General features: G+C 42.4%; 1 protein-coding gene across 4 annotated transcripts in view; it reads right to left on the bottom strand.

Annotated features, from left to right (window-relative positions):
- NRXN1 (neurexin 1) overlaps positions 1–26,275 on the bottom strand; it is a 1,026,070-nt gene that overhangs the window by 499,548 nt on the left and 500,247 nt on the right. For all 4 annotated transcript variants that reach the window (XM_031675605.2, XM_031675618.2, XM_031675619.2 and 1 more), the window contains one exon: positions 26,044–26,234. In XM_031675605.2, the coding sequence (XP_031531465.1) occupies positions 26,044–26,234 (191 nt within the window). The remainder of the gene's footprint in view (positions 1–26,043; positions 26,235–26,275) is intronic.

Genomic DNA, 26,275 nt, shown 5'->3' with positions numbered 1-26,275 from the left:
AACTCAGGTCACGGACCTACTAATTAAAGCTCTAAGTATTTCCCTAGAATGTCAGTGGTCCTGCATACTTTGTACCTAAGGTACTTGCATGTGTTTACTTCTCCCAACTCTGAAATAAAACATGTATTGACTATTAACCACCATTCTTAATATTAAAGGAGAGCATGTTTTTGGTCCGAATTGGGATATCTTTTTTGAAATATCTCATTTTTCCCCTCCATATTTCCTTTCTCTCCTTGGTCTTTCCTCTCACTTAAATTTCAAGCAATTGTGTTTTACTCACCTCAGAGAAGGGATGTGCATCAGAAACCAAAGATATAAAATTATCTTTATGCCTTTGGGCCTTAAAATCAAAGACTCCCAGAGTGAAACGGACAGACTATCCAGGCAATTACATGAGGAGAGAAAAGCTTTCCTGCCCCTCATGTGGGCAAGCAGGCGAGAAAGCTGGAGAAGTGTGAACAGAGTCATTGCCAAGAAGAGGGACACAGTGCTCTAATCTGAGGATGTCAAGCCTCAGTAGGTTGAGGGAAGTCAAGCTGATCTGTGTGCATTTCCTCCAGAGAACCCAGAGGCAGCAGTGAGGTCCTTGGGAAGAAACAGCCGCATGGTAGATTTACACATGCTAGGAGTTTAGTCAGCCTTCCCATATCCCATTGTGGTGTGGGATAAACAGAACAGTTCCCAGAGTGGCACAGAAACAAGCAGGAAAAGGCTGACCTGAGGAGGTCACGCACACACGAATGGCGACGCTGGGCAGCAACTCAGTGGCACCTGTTCCTGTGCCATCTCTTGCTACAAAAACTGGTGCCATGGAAGCCCCCACCATCCCTAAAGAATCCCAGGGAAATAAGGGAACTAAGATTGCCTGAGACGATGTTTTCACTGATTCAAAGAACCAGAGCTCAAAGCAGAAATCAAGGAGAGTCACAGAAAAAGAGAAAAAAGCTACCTTTCTTGCACACCTGAGATCGTGGGCTGAGATTTAGGCTGTTACATGTCAAGTATCAATGCAAGGAAATGCTCCCTACTTTCACTGGTTGAATGACATTTGTTAGGAAATCTCAGCTGTCCTCTGGGCATAAGGAATGCAGCATTAGAGAACAGTGGGGAGTTGAATGAAGGATTCGTGGCAGTGCTTCAGACTTTTCAGACATAGAACTTAGTACTGAAAGTTATGTATGGGACGATGTATATTCAATAACCCATCTTCCTCTTTCTGCTCATAACATCCTGGAGGATAGAGATTGTATCTTTATTTGTTTTAGATTCCCCTACAGCGCCTAAAACTGGGCTAAGCACAGTGGGCACTTAATAACCTGTCAGCCAACTGATGGACTGAGGTCACAGCAGAAGAGAATCAGGGAAGAAGGGAGAATGGTGAAGCAACACATGGTGAGAAAGTTATTTCTAAAATGTACTTACTTCCTTTCCCACTTCCTGCTACATCATATTTTTTCCCAATCAGCACACTTATTTGCCTGAACAGCTTTTTAAAGCTTATTAAAGAGAAGTAGTTGTCTTCCCCTTGTGTTGTTAAAGAGCAGAAAATATTGATTTAAGCAGTGCAGGATACAAGCCTCGAACACACCGAGGTGGATGAGTTTGGCTTTATAAGTAAGTAGGGTCTCCATTCTCATTTTCATTACAGAGGCTGCACTTAGCACCACTTAATGCAGTCTTTATAAACCCTTCATATAGCAGAGAGTGGTCTCGAGTCCCCCAGTGGGTTGTCATAGGCAGAGAACAAAGGAAACCCTTGAGTGGCCTGAGCCCCGTGAAGCATTAGCATGTCATCAAAGATGCAGCTTCTCCTTTTGATCCTGGGGGTGATGGGAGGAAAATGACCCATTAGCACTAATGGGATCTTGCAGGCAAAATCCTGTGTATGGAAAGGAAGATAGGCTTTTTCATGTCCCAGTGTGTGAACAAGAGCCAGGATGGACATCTAGGAAGAGTCAGCTTCCTACGTACTTGAAGCCATGTTGTTACCCCTTCTTCAAGCTATGAGTGGTTGATTTCTATTTATATCCTTTAAGTAGGCCATGTATGCGACTGACAAGGAAATTACAGAACTAGGGCCTTTTCACAAGAAGATACAAAGAACAGGTACAAAGCCAGTTAACCTCAAACATCTGGGGAGTTTTGTTTTGTTTTTAAATATCAAGAAACCCTTACTTTTGGCGTGTGTGTGTGTACACGTGTATGTAATGGTCCCACTCTCAAGAGTGTCATCTGTGGAATGACCTGAGGTGACATCATAAGTATCGACATCCCAGTAGCTGAGCAGTAATGAGCAGGGACCAGTGCACAGGCTTTTCAGTTATATTTGGCTACAAATCCCAGTTCTGCCATTTACTGATCATCTCAGTGCAGACACATTAAGTTACATAACTCCTTTAAAAGTCAGATTCTTCACCGGTGAAATAGGTTAATAATGACCACCAGTAAGGCTGTGAGAGTTACAGAGACCGTATGTGAGCACTGGGCATCCAGTGTTCTCAGTACCTGATGTCCACCAGTGTGGCTGTGTCGGTGTGTGTGGTAAGGACTGTCCACCCATAGTGGACCTCATTCTTTGTTGACTGTGCTGAGAGATACAGAAGAGTGAGAAGTCCAGGCTGTCCCCTTGTTTCTAGTATAGTCAGAATGACAAGATGTCAAATGTACATGCCTTAGTTAACAGTTTCTCTGACTTAGTTAACAGTCACTTGTGCCCTTGAAGCGTGCCTTGCACTACACAACAAGCAGCTAGAGAGGCTTCTTTGACACACTGAGTTTGAATCTCAGCAGCACTGAGTCTCCTATCATAAATGGGTCACTTGATAAATATCTTCTAATTCAATATAAACAGATTGAGACACAAGAATTCCATGAAGCCCAAGGGCCAGGTTGTAAGGCTGAGGCTAAACGTGCCTTATAAAATCAGAGAAATAAAAGACTCTCATGGACTTTGATGGTAAACTGGAGCATCGGGGAAATTTCGACCAGGAGGAGGTGTAGGATACACTACTTTGTAAGGACATGGATGTTGGTGCCAAACATGGGGACCAGCACAAATATCCCGTGAAGACAGAATTAATACAGCATTCAAGAAACAGCACAAGAGGCCAGACTGGGCTGAAAAAGAAGAGTTTTCAAAGGGGCCATGGTAAATAATGTTGGATAAGAAAAGTCAAAGGAAAGCCTTGAGTCACATGACAGAACTTATAACTATTGTCTTTTTTTTTTTTTAAGGTATAATCAGAAGTCCAAAAATATAAGCCATGCAGGCTAGGAGATGAGGGAATCTGAAACAGTAATAATCTGGAGAGAAGAGATGAAAATGTGTTTACCATTAAACATGTGTGATTTGAGTAGGAGTGTCCCAGAGGGATCAGATGATACAAAATGGGGACTTAGGGATGTTGGGGCTGGAAGGCATGGCTTGGGAGCCATCAACCAAAATCAGATAAATGAAGGCTGTGGGAGGTTTTCTCTTCTCTTAAAACAGGGAGCATAAGGCAATTAGAGCAAGGACTGTGAGCTAGCCTTAGAGCAGCAGAATGCAAGCATCTAAGTGTAATTAGTTCTTTGACTCAGTTTTCCTGTTTATTCATATGTATTTCTGGTGCCTCCTTAAACAGCTTTCATTTTAATTAGAAAGACCACAAATGAAAAGGACAACTGCTTTGTTGATTTGAAGAGCTAAAACTCTAGGGAAACTTAAGGAGGTTCCCACAATCTCTTCTGGGTGGCATTTAGGAAAAAAGGCTGAAGTAATACATGCAGTCTTACTTTCCTATGGGCCGGACTGGAGAAATAATTCTGGAGGCTTTGCTCTGAGAAGACTGGACCCCAGATAGTAAATTTGGAGACTATGTTAACTTTCCCCTCAATTCTTGCTCTGATTGGCTCATAGAAAAAGTGCAAACAGGCTGGGCTAGCTTCTCAGTTATTCTGCAGAAAAGATGCCTTCTCTTACCCTACAGAACAGTCAAACTCTACACCTTTCCCCGCCCTGTGGATTTGTATCTTTATCTATAATTTTAGTCTTCTGTGGCACATCCACAAACGAACATCTGCAGGTCAGATCTTGGCAATATAAATTAATATAGGTTTTCCTTGGGAGACAGATTAAAGATAAACCCCTTTTTATAACAGGTGTGCCCTGTTAGATATAAGAAAAATCTATAATCCCTGGAGAACACTCACTTATTTACTTCACGGGTTTTTTTTTGGGGGGGGGAGCCGATGTCACTGTTCCCTGTGATTGCCTAAATAAACGATGTTAAATTACTGAAAGCAAAAGCCTGGGAAGTCGTTCATACATTTCTCTAACACATGTGAGCTTAAGAGGAGAAGAATGGAAAGTTTTATAACAATGCACACATCGGATTGTAGAACAAACACTATCTAAAACCACACCCAAGTTCAGGGAGCACCAAATACTCAGAACTGAAATCAAAGTTGGCAATTCAAGTAGATATTCTGCCTGAGATCCCTAAGAAAAAAAACTCAGGTTAATTTTAGAAAGTCTTTGCTGAAGAGATGCTCAGCAGTCACCAGTCTAATTTATTAGTTATCCTCTAACTTCTGTACACTTTAGTCTTCCGTGGTGCATCAAGGGTTTAACCTGCTTTTGCTTCTGTAGGAAATATCTGTAAATCCTTATCTTTAGGTCTATCCTAGCTGTCTTAAGTTCAGGCTAAAAACAAGCCATCATCTTTCTTCCCTCCCTGCACTGGGAAATTACTCCTACACTACCCTGTTTTATACCAGTCACTTTTCTAGTCTCCCTGCTACCCAAACTGGAATTAATTTCAGAATCAGTTTTTAACTCCATTCTATCTCTCATATCTTAATTCAAATTATTGCCGAGAAGTTTGACGTTGATGACTCAGTCTGCCAACACTTCTGACATGTGTCCCTCCGTCTTCCTTTCCTTTTCCAGTTCTTGTCTACCTTCCCCTGTGTCCCCCTTTCACTCAATAACCCATTATCTGGTGTCCCTTCCCCCATCCAACCTCCTCATTAACACCATAGCAGTCTCCACACTGTGTTCTGATTTCTTTAATACCTCCCGCTGTCTTCTGAATAAAGGCTTGAAGCTTGGCAGTGTTCAAGATTTTGAGTTATCCTCCCTCAGGAACTTTTTTCTAAGCTTTGAACGATCTTTTCCCCAGTAACTTTTGCCCGGCGGAGAATCAGGATAACATCATTTGTTAACCTCTATCTGAATCTTTTGCCAAATAGTATTTTTCACCATTTCTCCAACGCAGCACGTCCGTGTCATTCCATGGCCCTCTGTAGTGCATGGGACTCCCAGAATGAACGTCTTTCTTCTCCCAAAGTTCTATTTCAAAACCCTATCCAATTTTAGAGACTCGGCTCAAATTCCACCTTGTTAATGAGTGTCCCCAGTCACAGGCAAGGAGGATTTTGAAGTACCGTAACATTCTGAACCTCTTTTCTGACAGTCATCATTTCTTTCCCAGTCCTTTGTGTGGATATTTTTTCTTCCCATTATTTTATAAATTCCTTGAAGAAATGATCAGGAGCAAAGCATCTTTTTATTCTCATTTCCACTTAGTAGGCACTCAATAATTATTTGTTGACTCACTGAATGAATGGATGAATTAGCAGCTGTCACTTGGTAAATAATCATTTAAACCACAGGGACGCAGTGAAGGTTTTATGAGTACAGTCACTCATGTCTGCCCCTGGTTCCCTCCACCTGAGAAATATGAATGAAGTTAACTGTGGGAAACTTTTCTTCTACTGACCCCTTTCTTGATGCCATCCAGCTCATTAAGAGAATTCAATACAGTGACATTTTCTCCATTCTGATAGAGTAATTCATGGACAATTTCAACCGACATGTATTGAATTTATTTGTAGAGAGAGGTAGAGGTCCAGAAACTGTTCGGGGTATCGACGTGTGGTAATGAGAACCCATTCATAAGTCTCTTCTGCAGTTAGAATAAGCACCAAAATCTTTGTGGGAAATTAAATTTCTGCCTATCCTGGCCCTCTCCCTCTGTCTCTGGCCATTCTGTCATTCTCTGCGTTGCCCCACATACAAATATGACCTCACTCATGTGGCCTGCACAGGCACACTCCACAGTGCGGACACTTTACACTGCTTCTCCAGATGCTCCTCGTCTGCCACCCTGCTGTCATCACAGAGGGACATGCACTTACTGTTTGTGGCCACAGAACAAAGCCAAGCTAACTGCACAGACCCCTGATGCTTTGCCAAGTGCTATTAACCTCTGTGTGCACCCCCTCGGGGTTTGCAGATGTCTCCCTTCGTTAAGCCTGTAGGCCACCACTCAGGAACTCCTGGGATTAGAGTCCCTCTGGTCTCCTGCGATTCCTTAAGTCCTTGCCAGCCACAGGTATTCCTGATTCCACAGCAGGATCCCACATCCAACAGTACCTATGTTCTTTCCACTAAAAAGACTGAACTTCCTAAGAGTCCCACTGAGACAATTGCATTTAAATGTACAGAGCCCTAACTGAGAGAGCGCTTCCTCACTGCTTTGAGTCCTTGGTAATCCAAGCAAAAGCACTGCCATGGTCAAAGCCAGAAAAGCCAGAAAAGCCAGCTCTCACTTTATCGTGGTAACAGTAACAGACATTGGTGGAGCGCCCCACACCTTCCCGAGCTCTTGCACATATGCTGTTTCTTTTGATTTTTCCCTGATGTGCTACAAAAGGAATAAAGGTTATCACGGACATGCGTCACAGATGAAGACCCTCTGGTTCAGGGCTACAAGGCCAGAAAATGGCAGGGTCTGATTCCAAGCCCGGGGCTCTCGAATCATTGATAATTTTCACTTAATCTGCAGTGATTTACACTGCGTTCTCCAGGTGGCACGTGGCCAATTTGCACAGCTCCACTTCTATACAATACAGGAACCTTCTGGAGTAACTTGGCCAGTGGAGAAAAGCAATGGTAACAAATGTCAGCAGGAGTCCAAGCAAGAGAACACAGATTCCCTGGGTAACTGGGGGCTCACCTGCATGCTAACCAAGTAATCTTGTGAGAACAAAATCAATCTGCGTCTATCATCATAAATATTAGGTATTAAAATTCTGACAAATGGATAGAATTCTTATGACTCTGATTTTTAGACATGGCAGCAACTTTTCAATTGCCTCCCACAGAGAGATAAGCAGGATGCCAGCATTCATTCAAGGCCAAACCCGATACATGTGTGTGAACAGGCGTGGGGGCAGGGAGGGACCCCGATAAAACTGGGGTTCAGACCTGAGTGCTTCCCTGAGGTGAGTCTTTGAGAGTTAATATTGACATTATATTCAGGGACAGGACAGAAAATGCTTTCACCATTCTGAAATTTCTATTTTGAGCTGATACTTTTGAAATAAAATTGCCCAAAGATGGAGAATTTTTTTTTAAACTAGGGTGCAAAAACTTAACAGGAGGACAGATTTTGTTTGTGTATTTGGCCAACAGACTGTAAGGGAAAGCTGTGGGCATGATAAATGGGAAATAATGAAGTGGATTTGCTATGGAGGTGTGTGTGGTAATCCATCTTCTTTTAAACCACGCTCTGCTAGTGACACTGTGGCAGATGGGGTGTGAGTTCAGGTGTAAAAATTCATGCCAAGATAACTCTGTCCTCATGGCTTGGCAAATTCACCTTTATGGTGAAAACAGGGCTCAGATATTTTTATTATCTTTCCTTTTTCCCCATCAAGGTGGCAGCCAGTTATGTACCTTAGACATCCTGTAGCAGCAAGCAATCCTGCTGCCATTTGTATTTCATTTTCCACTCACTGTGCATCCCTCTCTGGGGCCGCATGCAGCTGGAAGAGCTCGCCCGTCTCACAGGTACTGTCACCCCTCACACTTGCACAGGACCTTGAGTTGAAGGATGCTTTGCCCTCTCTTGTTCCATTTGATTCTCATACCAACTCGTCGCACTATGCGGGAAGCTGTCAGTATCCCCACCTGACCGGTGAGCCAACAACCCTTCTGAAAAGGTAAGTGGCCTGCCCAAGGCAATGACCGCAGGACAAGGAGAACAACATGGGTACCCCAGCCTCCAGGTCCTGGGCTCCCTCTTTTCCCGCTGCACCACGCTGCCTCCTGTGTTTACTCAAAACCTTCTCAGTGACAGGAATAGGAGAGGTGGAAGGGTTTAGAAATGGTCATTCTGGACATCAATAAAGACCTATAACCAGGGGACCAGGAAAAGGACCTGGTCATGTAAACCTGTTGTCTTTCCTGAGACTTTTTGAGGAGCTCTGTATATCCACTCGGCTTGCTTTCTTTTCAAAACAATTTTCCTTATTTCAAAGAAATTTTCTTTTCCTATTTCAAAATAAATGCAGGATGAGCTGAAAAGAACGGCTCTTCCTCATAACAGTGGTCTGTTTAATGCAGGTCAGAAACAGCAGCTGCTCTCAGACAGACAGAAGAAGAGAAGGAAATGCACCCGGTGTTTTCTGAGTAGCTTAAAAGGACAAAGTGATACAAAGCAAACAAGGAAAGCTTCATAGTCATTGACAAAAAGCTTCTAAAATATTATGAGCTTCATAGAGTCAAATAAAACTCTTATTTTTTTCTCTTAAGTATCTGAATTTTTCTGTATTTTTTTTTCACAGAAGGAATTACTTCTATGCTTAAAAGATGGAATATTCTCAATCAGGTCATCAAATTTCACTGGAATAGTACATAAAATTCCCTAAGGCACATCTCCAAATACTTTGTTCTTCCAATATTTAAATTATTCTTAAGGAGAAATGCAAATACTTACCAGCAATGATCAAAAAAGTGGGACAGGAAGGTATGGGGAACTCTCCTAAAAGGCTAGGGAAATGGAGGGTTTTAACAGTTGAACAGACTAGCAAGTGGCTTACTGGTACAAGCTGATAACTGACTGCCAGGCCAGTCTCCAATCATCCAACCAAGCACTGTGTTGCCTGGGCCTGCTTTAAGCACCTACAAATGCAAATGTCCTACGGAATACTTATGAAGGACACACAGCAATGAAAACTGTTGGCTGTAATGTTTGAGGAAGACTTCAGGGCCTAAGGAAACAGAAACAATGCATATGCTCTATACACAAGGCACAGGGATGGAAAGAGCACGTGGAAAGTGAAAGGAGAAATACACAGTTCTTCTGTAACTGCCAGAAATGACATTTTCAGCACTACCCAAGGTAGCAATGCAGGCGTCTGAAGAATCAGGTTTTACACAGAGGAAGAACTATTTTCTTCTATTACATGACATTTTCCCTAAGATTAAAATAAGTACTATCTTTCACTCTAGATATCCAGAAAGAATCCCTCCTAATATGTTGGCAAATATATACAGTGGTATTTAAATATTGCTATAGACCTGGGTTTACATTCCCTTCCCAGGCAATTCACTTAGCCTTCCTGAGTCTCCATTTTCTCATCTGTAGTACGGAAGCACTAACATCTCACTCAGCTAATTGTTGTAAAGATTAAAAAATCACACTTGTAAAATAAGAGCATTAAAACTGAAGTCCTGAATGAAGCACCAGCATAACAGACACAAGATAATGTGAGTCTGAGGCAGATAGCGAGATACAAAATTCACAAAGCAGACAGTAAAACACTGCTTCTCAGCCCCTGAAGCCCTGAGTTACATCAAGAACATCTTCATCTTCATCAAAGGGTCCAAAACTGGAAAGACAGGTGTCTAAGGGTATTTCTGAGGTAAGTCCTATGGTACAACACATTTGCTGCACTGCCCCCTACAGGGGAACTACATTCTAGCCCCAAGCCAAGTGAGGAGGCTCTCAAGTCTCCTGGAGGACTCGTTTCATGTTTTCCGTACTTGAAGGCTACAGAATTGCTGTGTAATAGACATAGGGCATTAGTACAGGACCTTAAAGTGCTTAAAGAAGTCTTTTTTTTATAGTCCCTGAACTCCAAGGGGGAACCAGTGGAGAGAGCTGAACAGTGTGTGTGTTGAGGTGGGTTCGGGGTGGGGACGGGGAGGGGGTACTGGGGCAGAACTCTCAGGGCCTGGGTGAGGAATGTTAATAACCAACCTCTAGGGAGCCTGGGGACACCATCTGGGCTGTCCTGTGCCAGGGCAGTTATGTGAAAACGGCCTAAATATTGCCACTGCCTCTCATATCCAGGTGAGCCTCACAGGCCCCCTTCCTTACAGACACAAGCTTCAAAGAATACACTGGCTGATCCTGTGCACTGCTGTGAGAATTAAATGAGAACTTACGAGTAAAACATTTGCAAGAGTGCATGGGATGTGATGAGCCCTCAGAAATGGTTAAAATAATTACTATCCCTATTTAATTGTACTAGCATTACTATTTGGGTGAGACGTTTAACCTTCTTCAGCCTTACCAAGTAATGTGGGGCTTAAGTGCAGCCACCTCACCAGCTGGTCACAAAAAAAAAGGAGCTAAGACATGTCAAGCTCCTAGCTAATCCTTAGTGAAAAGTAGATGATGATGAAGACAATACAACATACCTTGCCAAAGGGCACACAGAAGATAAATGGTAAAGATATGCTGTTTCACCCACATCTCTGACCCCAAAGCCTGACCCTTAATTACAACGTTTTATTGCTTCTTACATTACTCTTAAGAAAAACTACAATAATTAATTGCGAAGGCCAAGAAAGAGCCCCTTTTAAGAGCAGACCAGAAAACCACAGTCATGCGACAATAACAAGGAAGCCTGACTGACCTACTGCAGCTGGGAAGTGACACTGGAAGTAGCCCCTCCAGGGCATGAAAATGACAGGCCAACAGCAGCAGAGCAGCATATGATCCAGCAGCCCCGCTCCTGGGCATGTATCTGGAAGGAACTCTAATTCCAAAAGACACCTGCACCCCAATGTTCACAGCAGCACTATTTACAATACCAAGACATGGAAACAACCTAAATGTCCATCAACAGATGACTGGATAAAGAAGCTGTGGTATATTTATATAGTGGAATACTACTTAGCCGTAAAAATAAAATAATGCCATTTGCAGCAACATGGATGGACCTGGAGAGCACCATTCTAAGTGAAGTAAGCAAGAAAGAGAAAGAAAAAAAATCGTATATCACTTATATGTGGAATCTTAAAAAAGAAAAAAAGAGAACACTAATGAATTCACCTACAAAACAGAAACAGACTTGCTGACAGAGTAAACAATCTTATGGTTACCAGGAGAAAGGGGATGGGAAGGGATAAATTTGGGAGTTTGAGATTTGCAAATATTAACCTTTACATATAAAAATAGATAAAAAACAAATTTCTTCTGAATAGCACAGGGAACTACATTCAGTATCTTGTGATAACCTTTAATGAAAAAGAGTATGAAAACAAATTCATGTATGTATACGCATGACTGGGACATTATGCTGTACACCAGAAATTGACACATTGTAACTGACTGTACTTCAATTTAAAAAAAAAAAAGGGCTTTCCTACATGAGTGAAGATGGCAGAATTGGCTCTGAGGCATCTCCACAGTAGCAGTGACTGTACCATGCCCACCTCAGTTTCCCAGTCTATTCCCATTTCGACCTGTGGCTCAAGATGAATTGTTCAGGTTCAAGCATAGAAGCTAGTTTTCCTGTGAGTCACAGTAAGAGAGGGCTAGAGTTGTATTATTACCCAACCCTAACTAAATGAAACCACTGCCTGAAAATAACAGCAATACTCACTTGTACATGATGATTTATAATGGGCAACTGTCACATGACTTGATGTCAGCTGGGCCTCTCTGTCCCTTATAGACCTACAGGAGCCTGGTCTGAATCCTCCCCATTCCACGGAGGAGGACTGGCACCAGCTGGACGGGCTCATCTTGTCTAATCACAGTCCCACTGGAACTTGGGACCCTGGCACCCTGTCCAAAAGGCACATGAGCACTGGATTCATATCTCTGGGAGCCCATGTTTCACTGCAGGAGGAGAGGGAAGCTGTTTCTCCTGGGATAGGACCTCCTCACAGATGTTCCAAGCACACAAGTCAAGGCCTGTGGCTGTCACAGCTCAGCCAGTGCCGAGGGTGAGCAGGAACCTGCATCAGAGCTTTAAGCGCCTATCTCACCTGCCCCAAAGCAACTACAAATGGGAAGGACTGAGCTCCTTAAAGCTGCACCAGAAATAAACAGCTAATGGGTGATCCCGTGTTGCCAGTCTCCAACTGGCACCTCTAGCTGACTGTATGAATTGGTGTCTCCAGGGAGTCCACAGAAGGCCTCACATTGCTTTTCAGCATGTTGTTCCAGGCTGTCACTGGCAGTCACCTGAGGTTGATTTCGGCAATAAAAGTTGTTTTCCCTGATTTATGGGGAAAAGTGTTAAGCTGGGAATTAGAAGACCGGACCTAGAGCACTCGTATCTACCCGGCTGTGTTGGTCAGTTTCTCCTGAGCATGGGTCTCTCATCTGTAAAAGGAATGGGTCAGACCGACGTGTCTCCAAGATCATGTCAAGCTCTAAGTCCCCAAGATCCTAACAGTGCAAACATCAGAGTTGGTGGGAGTTGAACAAAAAACTAAACCTGGAAACACTCTGCCCAATGTATAAGAGATTTCAAAACAAGTACAATGGGTGAAGAAATAAAAAAGAAAGAAAAAAGACAATGATGCTGGTATGGAATAAAGAACTTGAACTCTGCAACAGTCAAGGTTACAAAGAGGCAGAAGGAAAACCCTCAAGCAGGTCCAAGGCGCCTGGGCACAGGAAGGGAAGGATGTCTCGCCGGGAGTGGGGTTAAAACAAACTGACAAAGGCATTACAGTACAGAGACTAGATTGAGACTGATTCGGTAAAGCCTGGGGATCCAAAGGACACGTCAGGAGAGAAACAGCAGCTTCATACCTCTAATTGTCTTTCAGTTCCTGTGTGGGAAACGGTGTAACAAAGATGTCAAGTCTTTCTTTCATGTGTGCCGAGCCTGACTGTCTCTGTTCTGTACTATGACAGTTGCCTCCAAAGCCGTCTCTTTCCTCCCCTCTCCTCTGCACCGAAGTCAAAGGAATGATTCTAAAGCACCATGAACTCCACTCTCCTGCTTAAAGCTCCTTCTGTCTCCTGTCTTCACTTCTGCCATGACACTGAGGGCCCTCTGAATAAGCACATTACCCTGCTCCCTCCTGAGAATCTACAGACAGCCTGCCAGCCCACAGCCTCCTTCCCAGGGATGACGTTAGAAGTTCACGTTTTACGGCACGCAAGTCTACCGCCACCGTGTGGTGGTCTGAGGAAGTGAGCCTGACCCCAAGCAGCAGGGCAAAAGCCCACGACATTGTGCTCTAGACAGGTCCCCTCACCGTGTAAGAGCATGTCTTTGGGGGCACGTGAAAGCGAGGTGAAAAAGAGGAGACAGGAGTGGACATGCGCACAGGAACAGAAGCTGTAGGGAGAAGCCATGAGGCGGGAGCTAAGACTAGGAGAGCCCAGGAAGCATAAGGAGAGGAGAGAAAAATTATCTCAGTGGGAGGAGACGCAGCAGAGAGAGGCTCAGTGGTGGAGCCCTGAATTGGGGCGCAGGGGGCTCTCATATCCACTCTCGAGATCCCAGTGTGACTATGAGAACACAGTTCTTATTCTCTGTGTGGACTCACTGAAAGGATGTCTTATCTCTCTTACTTTCTAATAGGTCCTTAAAATAATCTCCCATTAACTGAAGTAATGTGAGTAAATCTCTTTCCATTACCAAAAAAAAAAAAAATCTAATAAGGAGACTCTAACCAACAGACAACAGGAACTTGCTCAATGCCACCTCCCTGTTCAATGCCATCTCCTGCTTTAAGGCTATGCTCAAAGTCAGACCTTTCTCTGGAAGTTTCTTATTTGAGTAAATTACCTGGGCAAGGCAAGCAGGCCATCAGATGCCACCTGGCTGAGTACACAAAGCTCGGGTGTGTGTTAAACTGAAGTTGCGCAGCAATGACTTGTCACATAGCCACACTGACGGACAGAGGTATACCCAGGACTGGAGAGGGTGGGTAGCTGCATAGCAGACACTGGCACGGGACCAAGAGGAAAAGAGCAAGAATGCTGTTTATCTTCAGATCTCTGCTGATAAGGCGAATCTATTTGAATGGAAGTCCCCGGCTGGGTTCTCTCTGACTAGGGGAACTCTTAGTGGCCTGGGAGCAGAATAAACAACAGCAGGTGCTTGCTTTCGAGGTAAGATTTAAGGAAGGGGTTTGAGGAAGGCTGACGATCAGATCCTGGACAGGGTGGTAAGAAGGGGCGAGACAAGGTGGCAGGACGGAGGGAGAGCTGGCTCAGAGCCCGTGGGGGCAAGGACTTGGGGGTGAGAGAGGGAGAACAAAGGGCAGAGCTCTGCCTGGGCTGACCCAGGGGGAGCCTTCTGGGTAGTTTTGCTAAGTGGCCACCTGAGGGCACTGTATCCTGTGCACCTAGGAACCGTGCATCTTTCCCCCAGGAAGTGTATTTTCCTCCGTTCGCAGGATAAACTTAAGTAATGCCTTAAAGACAGGGACCCATGGAAGATGGGGGCCAAAGACGATCCTTCCTCTCTTTCTTCTTGAACTACATGAATAAATGAGCAAGACTGACCTCAGTTCAAATCCCTGGCTAATTGCAATTATGACATGAAATAACCTCATTTAAATCTATTTAGTATCTAGTAGGGAGTCGATACACATTCCTCCTTCCAATATGCATTCACAAACATAACACATTTGGCAAATACAGGAAAAAGAGAAGGCAGGTCAGGAGAATTACACCAATCCTTTCTCTCTCTAAAGGGGGCAGGACTCAAAGGTGCCACAATGGAGGCAGGTACCGCTGTGCTAGGAAATCACCGCAGAGGGCGAGTTTAATGCTGTCCCTTCCATGGCGTGCTGCAGCTCGTACGTAACAGCCAGAGGGGAGGGAACACGAGCAGCTGGGAAATAAAGATGAAAGCAGAACTGTTCCAGCCGGGAGAGACACGCAACCCTCTGAGAACGTGGCAGTGTCACGAAACAACCTGAACAAGGTCACCTGCGTGGAATTCCTCTTCTCAGAGACAGATTACAGACTCCTGCCCATTTCTGATCATCTTCAGCCGAGTTCTGGTGGGGAAGGGAGTAAGTGGCCCCTAGTTTGCACACTTCTACACGAAATCCCTGTCTATATCACGAAATGGAGCCACACTCCAAAGCACGCGTTATTCTAAAGGCTAGCTGTGGAATTTTAATTGGGCGAAAACAAAGAAAGTCTGTTTTTCCAGCGCAAGTGGAGCTTGTTGAGGCTTTTCCCGCCCCCTTCCACCTCCCATAAGCAGGTTTTACGGCCTTATGCTGCCCTCTAGTGTCTTTTTGAGGTATTGTAACACGATAAATAAAAATACTCGCAATGTTCCTGAACGGAGTCACTTTGGGCCAGAAATGGTAAAACTAAACAACACAAAAGTAAAATTCTAACATAAAAGCAAAGCCAGGATTTGTACTAAAATTCAAAAGTGAGTTAAATTTGGCCTCGACATAGACACTGCATTCGTTCATGGCTCTGAAACACAGCATCTAGGTGAGCACGTGCCCTTGAAACATTGCAGACACCTGGCCTTCCCTGCATGTTATTCTCAAATGATCACCGCCTCGCTCTGTCTGAGGTGGGGGGCAGAAGTACGCACTCCACGAACCCCACCACGTGACTCCGGTGTCCTTAAGTAGGTTGATCTCACTTTGAAAAGAACTAAAGAGGATGGCAGTGACCTTAATGCAGTGTAGAATAAATATAATAATTTTCCTTTAATTCTATAAGGGGGAAAAAAAACACATAAAATCACTGACCAAAATAGGTCACCCTTTCATTTTTCCTGCACTTAGAATGGCTGAATCCTACATGACTAGCATGCGAAGGAAACAGTGCTGCTAAATTCAGAGTGAAGAGTTTCTGTATGACGTCCTCTTGTGTTAAGCCACCCTAATTCCAGGGGGCCTCCAAGAGAGAAGGGGAACAATATGCAGTTGCTCTTACTCATCATTCAGCTATCCCTTAAAGGTTCCTTCCTGGAATACTCTACCTGGTGACGCCAGATTCCTTTCAATGCTGGATGTGGCTCCAGGTAATCCTTCTGTCTGTCCTGTATATGTTCCCTGATAGCAGGCTTCTCTTCAGGACAGAAAGCGTTTCCTTGCGGGAACCCTGCCGCCCTCTTCATAGCTGTGCTCTCCCTTGAGCACAGACTCAGTGCTCAGGAGTCCTCATCTGACCAGTGCCTCTAACCACACACACAGGGAGGCGGTGGCTGCGGAAGCTGGGAGATGCCCGCCTAGGCGCCACGCTCTCTCCTCATTCGCTCTAGACAGGGACACATGTGGCAAGGGGGGGCTCCTTAGGGTTTTTGTCACCATTGGATCACACATCCAATTCACAAATTAATTAAGTTTTAATTTTAGGAACTTGCTCTCACTTTCTTTAAATAGAGAGGAACTTCACCATGTAAAGGGGGAGAAGTCATTCATATAGCATCTCTTTATTTGCCTGGGAAATTTACCTCAAATTTAAATTGTGTTTTTTTTAAAAACACAAATGCACTCAGTCAGAATTCAATACTTAGCATCTTCATATTACATAAATGCTATTTTCAAGAGAGAGAAGCAAGATGGCAGAGTATAAGGACTCTCGTAGCTCACCCTCTCCCACAAATACACCAAAACTCACATCTACGGACCCATTCAGCCAACCAGAGCACCTACCGACTCCGACAGAACATCGCCCTCTTCGAAAGACAAAGACGCCAAAAATCTGGTAGGAGAAAAGGAAAAAAGGAAGAAAAAGCAAAACAGTGCGGGACCGGCCTTGTGGGGAGGGAGTGGCAAAGGAGGGCTGGCGCTTGTTTGCTGAACCTCCCCCTCTCCAACAGAGAGGCCAGTGGGACGGAGAGGGAGCCTCCGAAGCTCAGATTGGCCCCAGCAACCCTTGACTGAGAGAACTGAGTTAAACGGGCACAAAGGGTCCCTGTGACATCCAGCCTGAGACGCCAGCCGGCAGCTGGGACCGGGGCAGGCCGCCCAAGCCGGGCAGAGGACTGGGGCAGCTGCACTGAGGCAGCCCCAGGGGACTGCAGGGTGCTGTGCGCCGCAGCTAGGAGGGGTTACGGAGCAGAACAACCTGGGCCCTCCATAAATTACAGAAACAAACAAAAAAAAGCAAAGCAACACTACTGGTGTGCCCTGGGGGGAGAGAGACGCCGTAGCCTTTGTCTCCTCAGACCTGCGCCTGCCATTACTGGCGCATCTCACGAGAAGAGAGGCGGGGCTCAGCCACAGCCGGCATCTCCTCCTTTGTGCAGACCTCGGGCGGGGGGCGGGGCCGAGACCTGAATCCGCACCTGGGGGCTCTGTGACCTCCTAGGCAGGACTGAGACTTGTTTACAGCCCGAGGCAGATAGGATCTTTCTGCCCGACATCTCAGAGAACTCCTCCACCAAGACAAACAAGAAGCTGGGTTTTGGAATGGAGCAGGGGCAGGGGCGGGGCCGCCCCCGCGGTCTTCTCCAGCCCGCCTTTGGAGTGCCAACCTGAGGTGGAGTGCCACAGCTGCACAGAGCAGCGGAGCGACCTGCGCCAGGAGAGGGTGGGTCGCCACCCCTCTTCCTGGCAGGAACACAGCACCTGACCGCAGTGCTGGGAGGGGACGTGATCCACCCACCTCCCACCCCCCCAGCACAGCATCTCACTGTGGCATCGGGAGGGGGAGTGACCCACCTGCCCACCTCTAAGGAGAGCAGCACCTGAGCCAGTGTTGGAAGGGAGCGCGATCTTCTTGCCGAGAGGCACTGGGAGCAGCACAGAAGAGGGTGCCAACAGAGGGCCTCTGGAAACAGCAAGCTGAGTTTGCGAAACAGGGCAAAGACAGAAAGACTTCTCGATAAAACCATCAAGAACGCACAGTCTCCAGGAGAACACATCCTCTTTTTTTTTTTTTTAAATCTTTTTTATATCTCTTTTATTTTCTATTACCTTTTTAATCTTTACTTTTTAAACAGTTGTATATGTTTACAGTTTTAACCCCTTTTAAATTATTCTTTTAAAATCTTTTTATTATTATTATTTTTAAAAATCTACCTCATTTCACTTTTAATTCTCTTGGTTTTGATCTCCTGTTATTGATTATTCACAGGTATCAAATATTGTTTTTTTATTTTTTCTCCTTTTTATTAAGGTTTTTAAAAGACATCTCAACTCGATTACTTCAACTTGCTCTTCTATTATTGATTATACACTGTTTTCAAACATTTTTTTCTCCCGCCTTTTAAAATTCTTTTCTCTTTTGTTAAAATCTGTTCTATTTTCTATCACCTTTTAAAAATTTACTTTTTAAACAATTGTGTATGTCTCCAGTTTTAATCCCTTTAAAATTTTTCTTTTAAAATATTTTTTCTCTTTACTACTTTTAAAGATCCACCTCATTTCATTTTTATTTCTCTTGGTTTTGATCTCCTGTTATTGATTATACACAGATCTCAAATATTGTTATCTGATCTTTGCTACTTTTTTAAGTTTTTTAAAAGACATCTCAACTCAATTGCTATTCTGCTTCAACTTGCTCTTCTATTATTGATTATGCACTGCTTTCAAACCTTTTTTTTCTCCTTTCTTTTAAAATTCTCTCTCTCTCTCTAAGTTTTATTCCTGCATAGGCTTTAGATAGATAAATAAATAAACTCCTTAAGGACCACAATAGATAACTGATACACCATAAGCCACAGTGCCAGAGAGATACGAGCAATATGAAGAAACAGAGGAATCACTCCAAATTAAGAGAGCAAGAGAAATGCCCTGAAAGCACGATCAGGGAGATAGACATCGATGGCCTACTATATCAAGATTTCAAAAAAGGAGTGATCAAATTGCTGAAGGAACTAAAAGAGATAGTGTTTAAAGATATAAAATAAAACAAAAATGAAATTGAAGCTATAAAGAAGAGCCAAGTAGAATTGGTAAACTCACTGACTGAAATGAGAACTGATCTAAAGGCTGTACAAAGCAGGCTAGATAATGCAGAGTAAGTGACCTAGAAGACTGGACAACAGAAAGCACCCAATCAGAACAGCTGAGAGAAAAGCAAGTAAAAAACAATGAAAACAATATAAGGGACCTGTGGGATAATATAAAGCATGCTCATCTATGCATAATAGGGGTTTCAGAAGGGGAAGAAAGAACAAAGGGGATTTGAAAAGGTATTTGAAGAAATCATGACTGAAAACTTTCCAAACCTAAAGAAGGAATCAGATATCCAAGTACAGGAGGCTCAGAGGGTCCCAAACAGGAAGAACCCAAACAGACCCACACCAAGACACATCATAATCAAGATGGCCAGAGTAAAGGATAAAGAAAGGATCCTAAAGGCAGCAAGAGAAAAACAAAGAGTGAGTTACAAGGGAACCCCCACAAGGTTCTCAGCTGATTTCTCTACACAAACACTACAGGCCAGAAGGGAGTGGCAAGATATATTCAAAGTCCTGAATAAAAAAAAGATGCAGCCTAGGATACTCTATCCAGCAAGGCTATCCTTTGGAACAGAAGGAGAGATAAAGAACTTCACAGACAAGCAAAAACTAAGAGTTTAGCAACACTAAACCCATGCTAAAAGAAATATTGACAGGTCTAGTCTAAATAGAAAAGAAGCAGGATGCTACAAAAATGACAAACTCGTAACTGGAAAGGTGATAACTACCATGAATTCCAAATAGAATAAACACAAAATTGTAAAAGAAAACATCTAAATCATTAAGAGTGGGAGAGGGAAGCAAGAAAATACAGAGTTTTTTCTTTCTTTTTATTTTAAATTTTTTGTTCTCGGTAGGATGGGTTTGAGATTACATTACTATCTGTTTAGTACAAACAGTTATACTAATAGGTTAATAGACTTACAAAAAAAAAGGGTAACCACAAGCCAAAAACTTACAAGTGTGTCACAAAAACTAAATAAAATCCAAGACAATACAAAGGAAAATTACCAAACCACAAAAGGAAGAAGAAAGGAACAAAGAGGAGATACCAAATCAACTGCAAAAACAAGTTCAAAATGGCAATAAACACTCATCTATCATTAATTACTGTAAATGTTAATGGACTAAATGCTCCAGTCAAAAGATGTAGAGTGGCAGACTGGATAATAAAGCAAGAAGCTTCAATATGCTGCATACAAGAGACCCACTTTAGGGAGAAGGACATATATAGATTGAGAATGAAAGGATGGAAAAAGATATTCCATGCAAATGGAAAAGCCAAAAAAGCAGGTGTAGTAGTAGTGATTTCAGACAAAATAGACTTTAAAACAAGGGCCATAAAGAAAGATAAAGGACATTTTATAATGATTAAAGGAGTAATACAAGATGAGGATATTACACTCGTTAATATATATGCACCCAACATAGGAGCACCTAAGTACATAAAACAATTACTAACAGAGATAAAGGGGGAAATTGATGGGAATACAAACATTGTCGGAGATTTTAACACCGCATTAACATCACTAGACAGATCTTTCAGACAGAAAATAAATAAGGCAACAGAGAAATTAAATAATACAATAGAAAAATTAGATTTGGTGGATATTTTCAGAGCATTACACCCCCTCCCCCAAATTGGATATACATTCTTTTCAAGTGCACATGGAACATTTTCTAGGATTGATCATGTACTTGGGCACAAAAGAAGCCTCAACAATTTTAAGAAGATAGAAAATATCTCAAGAATCTTTACTGACCACAATGCCATGAAACTAGAAATCAACTACAGAGAAACAAAGGAGAAAAAAAGGAAAACATGGAGATTAAACAACATGCTTGTTGTTTAAAAAACCAATAGGTCAATGAGGAAATCAAAGTTGAAATTAAAAAATACCTTGAGACAAATGAAAATGAAACCACAACCACACAAAACTTATGGGATGCAGCAAAGGCAGTTCTAAGAGGGAAGTTTATAGCAATACAAGCCTTCCTCAAAAAAGAAGAACAATCTCAAATAAACAATGTAACCCATCAGCTAAAAGAACTAGAAAAAGAAGAGCAAAAACACCCAAAAGTCAGCAGAAGGAAGGAAATAATAAAGATCAGGGAGGAAATAAATAAAATGAGATTAAAAAAACAATAGAAAAAAATCAATCAAACCAATAGCTGGTTTTTTGAAAGAGTAAATAAAATCAACAAACCTCTGGCCAAATTCACAAAGAAGAAAAAAGAGAGAGCATTAATAAGCAAAATAAGAAAGGAAAATGGAGAAATTACAACAGATAACACAGAAATACAAACTATCATATGAGAATATTATGAAAAACTATATGGAACCAAAATGGATAACCTAGAGGAGAAGGACAAGTTTCTGGAAACATACAGTCCACCAAGACTGAATCAAAAAGAAACTGACCACTTTAACAAACCAATCACTAGAAATGAAATTGAAATAGCAATAAAAAACCTCCCTACAAATAAAAGTCCAGGACCAGACAGCTTTACTGGGGAATTCTACCAAACATACAAAGAAGAACTCATACCAGGCCTTCTCAAACTCTTCCAAAAGATTGAAAAAGAGGGAATACTCCCAAACTCATTCTATGAAGCCACCATCACCCTGATACCAAAACCAGGCAAAGGCACCACCAAAAAAGAGAATTACAGACCAATATCGCTGATGAACATAGATGCAAAAATCCTTACCAAAATACTAGTAAATAGAATCCAACAGCACATAAAAAAGCTTATACATCATGATCAAGTGGGGTTCATCCCAGGGACACAAGGATGGTTCAACATACGCAGATCAATCAATGTAATGTATCACATCAACAAGAGAAAGTACAAAAACCACATGATCATCTCAATAGATGCAGAAAAAGCTTCTGCTAAAATTCAACACCCATATATGGTACAAACTCTTGCCAAAGTGGGTATTGAGGGAACATATCTCAACATAATAAAAGCTATATGTGACAAACCCACAGCCAGCGTAGTACTCAATGGTGAAAAACTCAAAAGCTTCCCACTAAAATCTGGGACAAGACAAGCCTGCCCACTATCACCACTCCTATTCAACATAGTCTTGGAAGTCCTAGCCACAGCAATCAGGCAAGAGAGAGAAATAAAAGGGATCCAAATTGGAAAAGAAGAGGTAAAAGTGTCACTATATGCAGATTGCATGATACTATATATAGAAAACCCTAAAAGGTCCACACAAAAAACTACTAGAAATAATCAAAAAATCCAGCAAGGTAGCAGGTTACAAGATTAACATTCAAAAATCAGTTGCATTTCTTTATATTAATGATGAATCAACAGAAAGAGAAAGTAAAGAGACAATCCCCTTTAAAATAGCACCCAAAGTGATAAAATACGTAGGAATAAATCTAACCAAGGAGGTGAAAGACTTATACACAGAAAACTATAAAACACTGATTAAGGAAATTAAAGAAGATGTAAAAAAATGGAAAGCTATCCCATGCTCTTGGATTGGAAGAATAAATATTGTTAAAATGGTCATACTGCCCAAGGCAATCTACAGATTTAATGCAATCCCTATCAAATTACCTAGGACATATTTCACAGAACTAGAACAAATTATAATAAAAGTTATATGGAACCACAAAAGGCCTAGAATTGCCAAAGCATTGCTGAAGAAAAAGAAAGAGGCTGGACGAATAACTCTTCCAGACTTCAGACAATACTACAGAGCTACAGTAACCAAGACAGCATGGTATTGGTACAAAAACAGACATATAGACCAATGGAACAGAATAGAGAGCCCACAAACTTTTGGTCAACTAATCTTTGACAAAGGAGGCAAGAATATACAATCGAATTAAGAGTCTCTTCAGCAAATGGTGCTGGGAAAACTGAACAGCAGCATGTAAAACAATGAAGCTAGAACACTCCCTTACACCATACACAAAAATAAACTCAAAATGGATCAAAGACTTAAACATAAGACAAGATACAATTAACCTCCTAGAAGAAAATATAGGCAAAACATTATCTGACATACATCTCAAAAATGTTCTCCTAGAACAGTCTACCCAAGCAATAGAAATAAAAGCAAGAATAAACAAATGGGACCTAATGAAACTTACAAGCTTCTGCACAGCAAAGGAAACCATAAGTAAAACAAGAAGACAACCTACGGAATGGGAGAAAATTTTTGCAAATGAAACCGACAAAGGCTTGATCTCCAGAATATATAAGCAGTTCATATGACTCAATAAGAAAAAAATAAACAACCCAATCCGAAAATGGGTAGAAGACCTTAACAAGCAATTCTCCAAGGAAGACATACAAATGATCAATAGGTACATGAAAAAATACTCAATATCACTAATCATCAGAGAAATGCAAATCAAAACTATGATGAGGTATCACCTCACACCAGTCAGAACGGCCAGCATTCAAAAATCCACAAATGACAAATGCTGGAGAGGCTGTGGAGAAAAGACAACCCTACACTGCTGGTGGGAATACAGTTTGGTGCAGCCACTGAGGAAAACAGTATGGAGATTCCTCCAAAGACTAGGAATAGACTTACTATTGGACCCAGGAATCCCACTCCTGGGCATATAACCAGAAGGGACCCTACTTCAAAAAGACACCTGCACCCCAATGTTCATAGCAGCACTATTTACCATAGCCAAGACATGGAAACAGCCTAAATGTCCATCAATAGATGACTGAATAAAGAAGTGGTATATTTATATGATGGAACACTATTCAGCCATAAAAACCGACAACATAAGGCCATTTGCAGCAACATGGATGTTCCTGGAGAATGTCATTCTAAGTGAAGTAAGCCAGAAAGAGAAAGAAAAATACCATATGAGATCACTCATATGTGGAATCTAAAAAACAAAAACAAAAACAAAAAACAAAAATACAAAACAGAAACAGACTCATAGACATAGAATACAAACTTGTGGTTGCCAGGGGGACGGGGGATGGGAAGGCACTGGGATTTCAAAATGCAGAATAGATAAACAAGATTGTAATGTGTAGCACAGGGAAATACATACAGGACCTTGTGGTGGCTCACAGCGAAAGAGAATGTGACAATGAATGTATGTATGTTCATGTATAACTGAAAAATTGTGCTCTACACTGGAATTTGACACAACACTGTAAAATGACTATAACTCAATAAAAAATGTTTATGTATAAAATAATTAAAAAATAAATAAAATAATAAATAAATAAATAAATACATGCTGTTTTCAGTTCATGGTTTTAGATTTTATCATGGATAAAGCCTCTCATATTCAGAATCATGAAACACTGAGCATTTATTAAAAATCAGCCTTGAGGGTTTCCTAGGTTTCTAATGGTCCCCTCAACCACCAAAAAGAATCCCAAACTATGTCCAAGTACCCTCACTGTGATTTTTTAATGTACAATAAGCAAACACTGACCTCTCAGGAGACAATGCCCTAACTGTCCAGGGACACAGAACCCACTGCTTGCACTGCTTCTCTGTTCTCTCACTGACGGTCTGTGAGTGTCACTTACTTCAACCAACCAGGAACTGCTTCCTTTCCAGCCATTTCAGTCACCCACTCAGTATCCCTGGTTCCCCAGTGACGTTCATTCACTCCTACTGAGGTCTCTCCCTACAGGAACAGGACCCCATTTCACTTCAGTTTTGGTGGCTAGCAGGGCCAGCACACTTAGTGTCACCATCTCTCCTTTTCCTTGACAACTACCACCGGAGCCCGCTGTGCAAAACAGGGGCACCCCCGAAACAGGGACAGAAAATGCACTCCATTCACTTCAGTCAGGGAGAAGAAAGAGGTTTAGCCTGTTAAACAGCATTTCCTTTGAATCTCATTTTACTTTCTGAGCTAAACTATTAGATTTGTGGGCATAAACAGGTTCTCTTTGAAGCCAACAAGAAGCCCCACTCAGAGAGAAGGGAGACAGCCACCAGCACACATTCTGTGTGTTGGACAAATACAGCATCAGGATTGCAAATATATTCTGCAGTTACAGAAAGTGAAACACCTTTCTTTCTTCCTTCACTTTAGACAAAACATTTTTCTCTAGAAAGAATTCTGTTGGATTTTCTCCTTCCAGTCCCCTAACTCTCCTGTGTTTTTATCTTTTAAATCAAAGGGAAAGATCGCATTAATATAAATGAACAGCTCTTGGGAAGCAAAAAATGTGACCACAGTGATTCCTGCGGGGCTTTGAAATGCATCAGGACAGAGCAGAAGGACCAAAGGAGGGGGCGTGTGTCAGAACTGGGGTGACGTTTTGCTCTGCTGAAGCAGTCGTTTTGACCCCGGGCAAGCCAGTCAAGGCTCAGATTTCCTGCATGCACAAGAAAATACTAGTAATGTCTTGTCTGGTGTGTGCTGTCGTGTTAAATGAGATGGGATATGCGGATATGCTTTTAGTGAATCGTGAAGACCATTCAGATAGAAACGGCTCTTATTATCGCCACTTATTGACATGTTTTCTAAGCATTTTGTCTTTCTCACTTGAGAAATCAAGTATCAGTAAGGAAGGAAAAAGTCTGTTAAGGTTTTCTTAGCAGTTGGTGAAAGAACATTCCCACTGGTGTTTGTGGGGCTTGTGAAGGAATCACCTTTGGACACACGGGTTATTAGCCAGACTCAGATCCCTGTTAGTTGGAGAATCTGTAAGTATCTAGGAAATCTCACCAAGAAAAGAAACCAGTGAAGTTCTATAGGAAATTCATTAGGTATCTGGTTACCTTGACTTCAAATCGACTGAAAACTGTTGGGACTAAACAAACTTGCAAATGCCTACTTTTCTTTATAATATCAAGACTAAGAATATGTTTTTCTCACTCTTTAAATTTTAATCATGCATGCATTCTTAGGTGCTGCATGTTCTGAGCTGCTATTAAAAATATATGTTTCTCCCACATTAAAGGGGGAACAGAGGTTTGTGTGTTGTATTATTAATTACAAGCTGGAAATGAAATTCTGGTCAGTCTTTGCAGAAGGTGCGTGCACGTGTGCGTGCGTGCACGTGTGCACACAACCCCACAAAGTAACGGATGTGTAACATGAGCAGAGAAGACCACGTGGGCTCCTGCCTGCTACTCTGACTTCGTGCACTTACTCTTGAGGTCCAAGTTCCTGGCTCCCGCGGTGATTTGCGTGGTGATTTTCGTGTCAATCTTTACGGTGTGGAGGTTGCTGGTGTCCCTGGAGATCATCACGTTGTGCCACTGATTGTCATTGAGAGGTTTGTTTGAGCTCCCTTTGATGAGGTTAGCACCATTTCCCAAATCAAACACATAATGTAAGTACCTGGGAAAAAAGCAAAGGTGGGAAAGTGCCATCAATTTTTG

This window comes from Vicugna pacos, chromosome 15 (assembly GCF_048564905.1).
Source record: "Vicugna pacos chromosome 15, VicPac4, whole genome shotgun sequence".
Classification (NCBI taxonomy): domain Eukaryota; kingdom Metazoa; phylum Chordata; class Mammalia; order Artiodactyla; family Camelidae; genus Vicugna; species Vicugna pacos.
Note: the sequence above shows the minus strand (reverse complement) of the source record. Positions and strands in the feature narration are given on the sequence as shown.